This window comes from Clinocottus analis, unplaced genomic scaffold (genome assembly GCF_023055335.1).
Source record: "Clinocottus analis isolate CAN_PGR_092001 unplaced genomic scaffold, fCliAna1.0.p SCAF_12, whole genome shotgun sequence".
NCBI lineage: Eukaryota > Metazoa > Chordata > Actinopteri > Perciformes > Cottidae > Clinocottus > Clinocottus analis.
In genome coordinates, this window is record NW_027175843.1 from 5,414,039 (window position 1) to 5,425,000 (window position 10,962).

At 44.7% G+C, this 10,962-nt stretch overlaps 1 protein-coding gene across 4 annotated transcripts in view; it reads left to right on the forward strand.

Moving 5' to 3' along the window:
- lmo7a (LIM domain 7a) overlaps positions 1–10,962 on the forward strand; it is a 47,072-nt gene that overhangs the window by 6,523 nt on the left and 29,587 nt on the right. For all 4 annotated transcript variants that reach the window (XM_068572115.1, XM_068572111.1, XM_068572112.1 and 1 more), the window contains exons 3-4: positions 937–1,006; positions 7,220–7,326. In XM_068572115.1, coding sequence (XP_068428216.1) covers positions 937–1,006; positions 7,220–7,326 — 177 coding nt within the window. The remainder of the gene's footprint in view (positions 1–936; positions 1,007–7,219; positions 7,327–10,962) is intronic.

A 10,962-nucleotide genomic window follows, 5' to 3' on the forward strand; every position in this document is an offset into this window, starting at 1 on the left:
CCATACACAATACATCCTCCCTGTGCTGAGAGAGCCGAAGAAACACTTGAACATGTGTTTTCTTTAAAAACAACAACAGAAAGATATTCTTACTTTCTAATTTGCAGATTAAGACGTTACACAGAAAGCTAATGGCGAAAAATGGAACATGTTGCACTGATTTAAAAAACCCCAACAGAATACAAAGTTGTGAATATTAGTTGACCAATCATATAATAACGATTTAAGCTGTTCAAGCTGCAACAATTGGCAAATGGTTGTTTGAGCTGCTTTTGAAAAACCTTTGAGGATTTCCATCTCCTCAAATAAGATATTTTGCTCCTGTTTCTCGTCTTGTGTTTTAGACAATGTAATATGTTTATGCTTCTGGCTGATGGTTGGACAGATTAAGACATTTAATCTAATTGTGACAGGGATTTTGCACTTCTGGTGTTTTATAATATATAGATCAAGTAATTATCATGCCAATAATCAGCAGATGAATCTGAGTAAGTTTTGCGGCTAATTCCTTTTTTGATTTAACTTGTAAATGCATGTAAAATATGTCATTGTGGCATTACGGCATTACTTATTTTACTTAAGTAAACTTATATTTTTATACTTTTATTTGAAGGATTTAGAAAGATTTCTTTTTACTTCTTGGCTTAAAGTAACCCTTTCAAACCCCTTTGAATCACACCATCATCTATGAGAAACCATAACACTTTTTCTGAGTGGGTTTGTGGTGATTTCAGTGTGTTTACGTCGCGGTGCCACACTCGCCATTTACTAAACCGAAGCCAGGTGGGTGCCATTAAACAAAGTCGTAAACACACAACACAGACTTTGCAACACATTGTGTTCATTCCTTGTTGCTTGGACCAGACGAGCCAATAAGTGCTTTCACTTCCCCTCTCCCGTCCCCTGATGTTCTCCTTCTCTTTCTTTTGCTCGCAGTCTGATCAACAAGATCACGCCGGGTGTCATCAGGAGGGTTAACAGACTGCCCACACCTATCGCTGGACTGGTGAGTCTCTTTTTATTCAGCTTAGATGTGAGGCATAGGACAGTGCATGTATATTACATTTTAGGGGAGGTAGAATATTTAACTCAGAGATATCTCCATTAAACTGCCCCAACTGATTGCTAATGTATCCTACTGTTTAATATGCCAATGAGGCATTATCTTATCAAATATGAGCTAATTTGCATTAATTTCCAGAACAGAAATCTGAACATTGGAAAAAAACAACTTCAAAAGTTCTTGTTTTTACAGAAGGATTTTTGGACTTCTCTTCATATCACTCGATAAATAAGTAAATACCGCTAACAGCCATAAAAAAGCAATTATGTATATATTGAACCTGGAAAGTTTGGTGTATAGTGCTACTGAAGATGAGATTTCTGGCTTTTTGGATTTCCCTAATGCTGCACAGAAAATAAAAAATGGATAACTTCCTCTTGGCTTCGCGGTATGGCTTCAACAGGCTATAAAAAAAAGTCTAGACATGATACATATGCCTCCAAAATTTTATAAATGTACAATTTAGAGGATAGGGCTTCTACTTTGAAAATTGTTACATATATTATATGCTCCTCTGCTCCTTCGGGCCTCTTGTGTGGCTTCTTGGGACCTGTTTAACAGCATTTTTTATCCAATCACATTTCATTCCTCTTTATCTATGTAAGATTAGCCTGGTTAAAATATATGGAAGGGCCTTCGCAAGACCCTTGACGTGTGATTGGTCACAGGGCCCGCATGAGCATTAACATGCGCTGTGATTGGTCAGTGAAGCTAGCGTCTCACCTAGATGCTAGAATCTCAGGACTTACTGATGACCCCTTTCCCAACCGAGGTTTATGTGCGTCTGGTGAGTGAATTGCTGATTATGTTACAGTTTTTAATCACAAACAAGCCACCGCGCCGTGTGTGTCGGTCTGTGACAGTAACTACAGGGACATTTTTTCCTCCCTGTCCACCTGTAATGTAGCACTCATTGAAGGCCTACGTCTGAATCCCACAGCCCGCCACTGATACATATATATAACATTTAGGAGAATAGGGTAAAACTAACTTACTAATATATATATATATATATATATATATATATATATATATATATATATATATATATATATATATATATATATATATATATATATATATATCCATTCAACTTCCCCAATTGATTACTTACATTAAGGCAATTATTTGTTGTATTACAAGTTTTCAGATTTTCTTTTAAATAGGCAAATCTATTTGTGTTTTTGGAATGTTCTGGAAGAAAACTAAGAAAACCAAAATCTCAAAACTTTTGAAAGCAATAATGTTTGTACCCGGTTACTCCCCTCAAACGACACATATCCACATATACACACACATCAACATATCCACACACATCACATCCACACATCCACACATCCTCAACAGCTCATCCTCGTCACCTCCGTACATGGCTTTGCCTCCTGTTGCTACTATTGCACACGTGCACAAGCAGCCGTTGAGCCGACAGGTCTGATGCTGCGGCTGCCAGCGAGCGAGAGCTGTTTGCCTCAGTGACTTGTCGCTGCTCATATCCGTCCGCACTAATAAGTTGGAGCGAACGCGGAGCTGCTTGAAAGGCCACGGACCGCATCAGAGCGAGCCCTAAATATGATGTCTGCCATGCTTGAGGCTGTGTTCAATCAAAGTCGTTCCAGACAGAAACGTCTTTGTGCCGGGGAGGTTAATTAAGTCTTTGATTGAGTGACGGGAGGTCAGGCGAGGGCAGAGCTTGGCGCACGTAACAACCTGTTATTGAAGCGGGGCTTCCAAACTGTTTCACCTTTTTTAGACCCGCCGATGTCTTCAGACCGAGGCAGCTCGTGGCAGAGGCCTTACGGGCCACAGAGGGATAAATGTTTTGGGAGTGTCTGCACACAAGTGCTCGGGAAGTAGAGGGTTGAGAACCCTACCTTAAACCCATCCCTCACAAAGCTCTCTCTTGTGGGAGTAATTGAGTCCAGCTGTCTAGAGGAATTACAGAGAGCCCCAAACTTCACCCAGCCAGTCTGAGTGCACGGCGCTGGGCTCAGTAACACTCAGCGTGTTTGGCAACACACTGACAATTCTGCAGCAGAGGAAACAGACGCGGGCCTTCGCGCTCGACATCAACAGTAAACACATCGCTCGCGGTAACAAACGCGGTGACGTCATATCTGTGTTGTGACATAAATCACATCCTCGGCCCTGTTTGTTTTGGACCGCTGGTAGCACAACAGGCTGAACACCTGCTGAGGTAATGAGGTGCAGCGTCTCCTCCGGTGGCAGCGGCAGTGTGGCATTTCTGAGGTCTTGGACCAAAACCCGAAACCACCTGATCATAAATTCTCCAGCGAATGGGGAAGGCTCCCGGTTGCCTCGCGGCGGCCAGTTCCTGCCAACCACATGGAGAAAAGAGGAGAGCGCTCCAAAAAACAAACATTACTCACTCTCCCTCTCTCTCTCTCTCTGCTGTGAGAGAAAAGCTTTTTTCTCCCAAAGCGTTCAGCGTTGCTGAGGTCGTCTCTCAACCCGACGAATAATAAGGGAAGGCAATACGGGTAAATGCTGTACAAATAAATTGTAATTAACGGACATCACCAGAAAACATCCCTAGTTGATAACTTATAGTCGGACAATGATTTTTCTGCTCCACAAGTTTTTCTGAATATGCAAATGATGCATTATCTCTTTCAAACGTTTGGGGAATGGGACACATGTACAGACGCAAATAGACAAAGCAGTAAAACAAACATGTGCCGTCTGGATATTTTCTTTTCACTCGTCAAAGAAAACAGGTTTTTGCCCATAGTGTCTCGCCCTAAGTGTTGGATGAAGTGTTTGAAACTTGGATTATAGCTGTTCTCTCTGAAATTGTGAGATAATTTAAAGCATTTGATTCTATATCTTTTAGCCAAGTGTCTCCACATGGTGAGGATTACTGCGTAGGGTTTGTCTTCATGTACGCTGTCCACTGCCACTGAATGTTACAGAAGAGGAACCTGGAATTTTCTCGCACGCTCAACTTTCTAAATGGCACGAGGAAGAAAAACACAGACAAACGCCAAGAGCAATGCGTTTGTAATGTAGATACAGTATAACTTGAATCCCCACCTGATGCAAGGCTGTTTGTGTCCCATTATGGTCGTAACTGTGGATTTTGTTTTGCTGTCTGAACGATTCAGCGCTCAAATCCACACCAGGCTTCAGCTGGAGTAGAATAAAAAGCCCAGCAAGGGAAAAGAGGGAGGAAAAAAAATAAAAACGGAAATCTCTGGTTTTGCGGAATATTTAGCAACATTGGCTCCAGACTCGGGCCGATTCCTTGGCTTTGCATGTGTCCACGGGAATGTTTCCCATGTCAGCACACTTCTGCTGTGGTTTTGGGGCACGGCCCCCTGGAGCCCGTGCCTCCCCTCATCTCGGTCCCGCTTCGACCGGTGCTGAAGCAGGAAGCAGAAAGTTGTGCGGTTGGGACGGCCAGCTAACGCGAGCGGGGGCCCGGATCCGAGGCCCGGATCTGAGGCCCACTGGGCTGAGTCAAAGCAGACTCCATCGGCCTCTGCCCGCCGTAGGCGCGCTGTAATTGGCATGTCGCTGGATCTTCCCGCTCACACCAACTCCTGGTGAGTCGAGGTGGCAGTGGGAGGAGATAAACAGACCGTTCCAATGATCGCCCAAGGGGGCCTTTAGTCCTCTAAATGTCTGTGTAATCATCTGAGCAATGACAGGCATCCGACTGTGTTTTGTCACTGTGTTTGTGTTGTATGGGTGCGTGTTATGTCTGGATTTGACTGCTGGGCGAAAAGCAAAGGAAGGAGGGGGTCTTCTTTTGGGTTTGTTTCAGGAGAGGCAACATTTCCAGTATTCCATCTCTTCTGGGTTTATTGTCACAGGACTTGGAAATGCGTAGCCTGATATTTTAACCATAGCTTTTTGCTTGGCGATTGAAGCGCTGCCAACAGGCCAGCGGAGGGTAATTGTAGAGCACGGTCATCTCGGACAAAGAATGCAGTGGAAGAAACGGAGCGGCCGCGACGGGACCGGTGCGGATCCAAATGGGACACCTTGGGAGTCAAGTCTTTCCGTCTCTCGGTGCGAAAGTGCTCAAAATCCAGGGGGTTGCTCGGGTCTGCATGAGAGGATTAGGAGGCTGCTGGGTGGGTGCAGCATATTTAGCAGGATTATGGGCAGGCACAAGTCAGCATAACATTCCTTCAACATCATTATCTCTGCATGTTCTGGAGCTGGTCGCTAGGGGGGCTTTTAAGTGTGTTCATAATGCTCTTTGAGGTGAACTGACATTCATACCGCAGTGATATTAATGATACTTTTGCATAGGCCTTGATTACGTTGGATTATGTTGAGTCCTGGCTTCACAAGGGGAACACAAGCTCAACGGTCCTTTATGGCCTGCATTCTTTCAGAAAATAAAAGTTGTATCCAGAGCCAGACTAATAAATCACCCGGGCCAATGTATCGACCGATATTACTGTTTTATTACTGTCTCTCCGTACGCGTCGCAGTGAAAAGAAATGGCTGTCCGGAAATACCAGCCACTATGTCTCTGTGTCGCAGTTGCATAGGTTATCCACCAGAGAGCATTGACAAGTTTCTACTTTGAAAAACAGTAAATATTGAGGTCACAATTCTTTGTCCATGGTATCTGTGTAGATTATGTGAAATAAATATTGAGTATTGGGAAGTATACATATTCTTATTGAGCGTTATAAACCCTTAAAATAAATCCATGGCAGTAGCGGCCTGAAACTCCAAGTATGAGTCGGGCTTGAGTTCTGTTTAATGCGCAGAGTACCTGCACTTGACAGTGGTGACATGCAGAGGCGATGTACACTTTGTTGTTTCCAACGGCGAGGTCATGAATTAGGTGTCATGAATTAGGTGTCACTGAAAGAGGCGAACGATGACGCAAGGACGCACATTGGGAGAAATGAAGGTGTGCGATAAAGCTTGACAAGTCGTTCGCAGTCGACTCCGTTCGGCACCTATCTGGAAATATCTCGGTATCGTGTCTATAACCAGGAGAAAGCCGAGGGAGAGAACTTCTCTTCTGTGGTATAATGAATAAAAGGAGACCTCAGTGCCTGTTGACAGAGTAAGGGAGGGGAAAGTTGGGGGGGTTTGATCCTTGACCTGTAGGGCCCCACGGTGACCCCGTAGGACCCGGCAAAGTGCCGCTTAGGGACAAGCAAAGCTGTTAGTGAGGGATTCCTGCTCAGAGAGGTCAACACTGGCCCAAGCATTTGCTAATAAGCATGTTTGCTATTTAAATATAGAACAAGCTACCCCTTAATTATTCCAGCCCATGTTGGGGCCATGTGTCATTACATGAAACCCTCTCAAGGAGTTCTGTCCCGGTGGAAGTGCCGACTTACGAACAAGACCTTTGGGATTAGAACTTTTTTAGTCACGACCCCGGAAAGAAATGGTGGCGGCTTTTTTTATGGTCGGAGAGGAGTTTTTAAACGCATGTATATTTATAGAACAAAACGTATTTTTTGCCATTGTGCATCACTCTCCCACATCTATGGAAATCATGTGCACACACATATGAACACAATATAAAGTGATTGACACGGTATGGGACACGCCCATGTCCTCCCTGTCGGTTCCTATCAACCCGACCTCCTGTATCATAGCAACCCAAAGTCTCTCAAATACTCCACCGCCCCGCGGGTTTCGCAGGTATTCTCGGGCGAAGGGCTTGGCGGGGAGGGGCTGGCACAGTATCAGGGTGTGAGGGGAAAGAGAGCGCAGCAGGCATTGTGCTCTTGTGTGTGTTTGTGTGTGTGCGCGCGTGTGTGTCATTTTTTAAACATTTTTATGCACTGGCACGGCCGGTTGCGTGGGACTTGTGCAAGGCTCTGATGTCATCCTTCCTGGTTTGAGGCTGTGTCCCCACCCTAACCCAGCCCACAGGTATCTTTGCTGCTGTCAGTCAGCTCCTGTCACTCAGCCCCTCCCCTTCTCCCTCCTCCCTTCCCGCATGTGCGTGAGTGTTTGTGTGTGTGTGTTCTGCACTGGGTCACTTTTTACTTGCCACACACATGCTCCTCCCCGTCCTGTCTCTGCTCTCTGGCGATGTGAACTTTGGAAGCAGTGAGTTTAGGCTGCGTCCCCTGCCAGAGAATTCTTGTGTGATTATTCTTCGCCTCCTGGAGGAGGACGACCCTCATCCCCGCTTTGTTCTCTGTCCAGGACAACCTCAACGTCTTCCTCAAAGCCTGCAGGAAGCTCGGACTAAAGGAGGCGCAGCTCTTTCACCCGGGAGATCTACAGGACTTATCCACGAGAGTCACAGTCAAGTAAGTTCTGCTCTCAGGAGCTTTGTTAACATGCCGCACTGCTAGATACCCGTCCTCCTCGACATTCACAGAGCTGACGTCCAACCTGTGGTTTTGACTCTTCCTTGGTTGGACCGGTTTCTATTTGCGTTTCCATGAACGTACGTGCACAGAAAGTACAGACATGTAACTTTCCCACATGAAAAGTGGTGTCTCCTCATGTGAGGAATGATTCAAGCTGTGGTTTGAAAAAAAAATAAAAAGAAAGGTCTGTGCTATTTTTGGCGTGCATGTAATCTTGTGTTAGTCAGCACTTGATTAAGCACAGCTATATTCAATATTCAATGAAATTCTATTAATTTTGTATTGCCCAAAATCACAAATTACAAATTAGCCTCAGAGGGCTTTACAATCTGTACACATACAACATCACCTGTCCCGGGACCTCACATCGGTTCAGGAACAACTCCCCTTAAAAAACCTTTAGCATGGAGAGAAAGGAAAGAAGCCTTCGGGAGAGCAACGGAGGAGGAACCCTCAATCAGGATGGACAGAAGCAATAGATGTCGTGTGTGTGTGTGTGTGTGTGTGTGTGTGTGTGTGTGTGTGTGTGTGTGTGTGTGTGTGTGTGTGTGTGTGTGTGTGTGTGTGTAACAACACATTCAAGTAAGCAGAACAATTATGGAAAAAGTACACCTACTGATAATACTAACAGCTGCAGCAGCAGTACATACACTAGATATGATATAATAATGACTAATCATTACAACACATCAATGTGTTTCCTTTAAAATATGATTGATGAGACCTCACAGCGTGTGCTGTCCAGCATGTCTGGTGTTCTGATCTGCATCGACAAATGTTTTGTCCTGACAGTGTGAAAAGAAAGAAGCTCAGCCGGAGCGACTCTGTTGATACTTCTTTTGGGGTTTCAGACGGTTGCTCTGCTGTCATATGCGTGCCGGTAAGATATGCCTGCGGTATGTCGAACAACCTGTTCAGTTGTTGTTGTTTTTCTGACACAGGTGCGCCTCCAGGAGGTATTGAGGTAAGGCAGCGCTCCGAGCAGAGTCCATCCACAGAGACACCCTCTCTCTGTGTGGCGTACAGCACTGCTGCGCAAGCTCAAAGAAAAAAGTGTGGCCATAACAGCAGGTTGTTAAACTTCAAGCAGATAAGCGTGCAACAGCCAATGCAGCACTTCAGGTGGCAAAATAATGCAAATGTATGTCCTGCAGTTAAGCCGTTCCCCTGTGATGTCGCCACAATGTGAAGGAACATTTTTCCCATGATCCACCCAAGCCTCTTGTCAGTCATTGTTCAGTCGCGCTGACAATGATGTCGAAACCACGGCGGCCATAAAACACACACATTCAGATGTACTGTACACTGGAGTATGAACTCTAAATAAACAAACCTTTTTATTTTTTCCCCCTCAAGACACATCTCTCTTTCCCCACATCCGATGACACTCTGCCCTAAGACACATCAGTGTCATAAATACAGAGTATTATCGTCATACTTTTATGGACCAGTTATCAGTCATTTCCCTTCACACGCAATTTTTTTTTTCATGAAAGAGGAGCTAAATGGCTTTTGTTTCGACATCACATTCTCAAAGTGGGAAATCCTGCGTGGAACCCGTCAACGGTCCCGGCCGCACCGCTCCGTTGGAGCCGGGCGTACTCCGCTTTCGCAACCATGTCCGCCTGCGTGCACGGGGTTTTGGGGAAGAGGGGGGATCACTTTCTATTTTTAGGACCTGGGGGTCACTTTGACAAGCGCTTTTAATAGTGTGTTGTCCCCCGCCCACCACGCCCCCTCCCTTCCTCCCTGCATGTGGTCTCAAGAGTGCACCTGGGTTAGTGTGCAGGTCTGAAAATGTTAGTGTCTTGAAGTTGAGATGTGTTGGAAGAAATATTCATAGTTTTTTGTGTCTTTGATTGCTGCTGTCGCGCACGTCAAACAGTTCCCTGTTTTTCAGATGAACGCTCAGCTGTTCCAACTGGCAGTACCATGATTTTTTTCCACCTTTGTTGTTAAAATGCATCATTGTTTCATTAAAGCTATTTGTGGGCTTAATGTTGTGGTCCCCTCCCCCCCCCCTTCTACCGCCTTCCCAAACACACACTCACACACACTGCAGTATTTAGAGAGATGGCACACACAGAGTAACATGAGGAGGTGATCCCAAACATGGCTGCGGACGAGCTCAACCAATGGTTTTATTTCACTGTGGCTTATCAGAGCCTGTAGGCAAATGAGAGAGAGAAAGAGAGAGAGGGTGGGGAAGAGAGAGCGAGCGAGAAACAGAGCCAGAGAGAGCTCTATCAGCTGTCTTTGGCCTGGTGTGTGTCCAACCTCCACTCCCTTAAACCCAGTCTGACAGGTGCTTCGCTCAGCTTCCCTGTTCTCTGTTTCAGCAGCAATAAGGTTGCTATCCTGTAAGTTTCCTTTTCCCAGTCAAGCCCTTCACTGATAAGCAAGCTGATTTATTTCAGCCCCTCCTTTCTGTTGCTATCAACTTGTATTCATGTTAATGTTAATTTCCCTTTTTGTTAAATTTGAATGTCTTATAGAAAATGTTAGTTGTAGGCACAGTGTGAATATTATTATATTATATTATATTATGAATTTATTAATTTCAATAGTAATCGATCTAGGAATAATGCCACACACATTCTGACTTCTCAAATGTGTTTGGTACTATTTGTACTGTTACTCAACCACACACTTCATGATTCTTTTATTTTTGATTATTTTCTTTTATTTAATTTTTACAAAAGTTCTGGCATCTTAAAGACCAATTGAGCAATGGATTTGTTGCGAAAATCATAATGAATTACAGCCCTAATCTGCAGTCGCTTGTATAAAAGGCATGGTTAACACTAGTTCACGTCCCATTGACTCTGGTGAGTCTCGCACCTTAATCACTTGCGCTTGAAATGGTTATCAGTCAGATATTGAATAAATATAAAAGCAAGGTGTGCCGAGAACACAGTTTGATTCATACTGGGCCTCATTGTCACGACCGCCATAAAAGATTATTGGATGTTCTTGTTGACCTTTGAGGCTTGCGGTTGCTGTAGTATTGGCCTTGCCGCCCCCTGGAGCGCATGCCGTTCTCTGGCCTCGTGTTGTGCAACCTGCTGTCTGATAAAGACGTTTATCAGCTACAAACACATTTAACATCACAATATGTCATATATGTATATATAACATGACAAACTGTCGTAACAATAGGTGAGTCCTGCTGAGTCATGTATTCTGGCAGATTCCCTCGCATCTTCCACGTGGCGCTGAACTATAACCAAGTGCGGAGAACACCCAGCGGGGTCATTCGGACTGGAACCTCAGTTATCACATATGATTCACCGGCTGCTTTAGACCTACTCCGACCGTTTGCATGACAGCTGCCCAGGAAATGGACCCGAGAGCATCCGAGGTACTTGTTGTTGCCGAGGGACTCTCATGCTTTTTCCGCTCATTTCAGTGCGAGCTGCATAAACCTCAGGTTATCGTCACGTCTACTTTTTTATCAACGTCGTCAAAGATGAAGTGCAGCAAGTACATTATCATTAAGTCTGAGATATTTGCGCTTATATATCTCCATGTGATGCTTTATACAACACAGAGGAAAGTATGTAGGTCGACTTT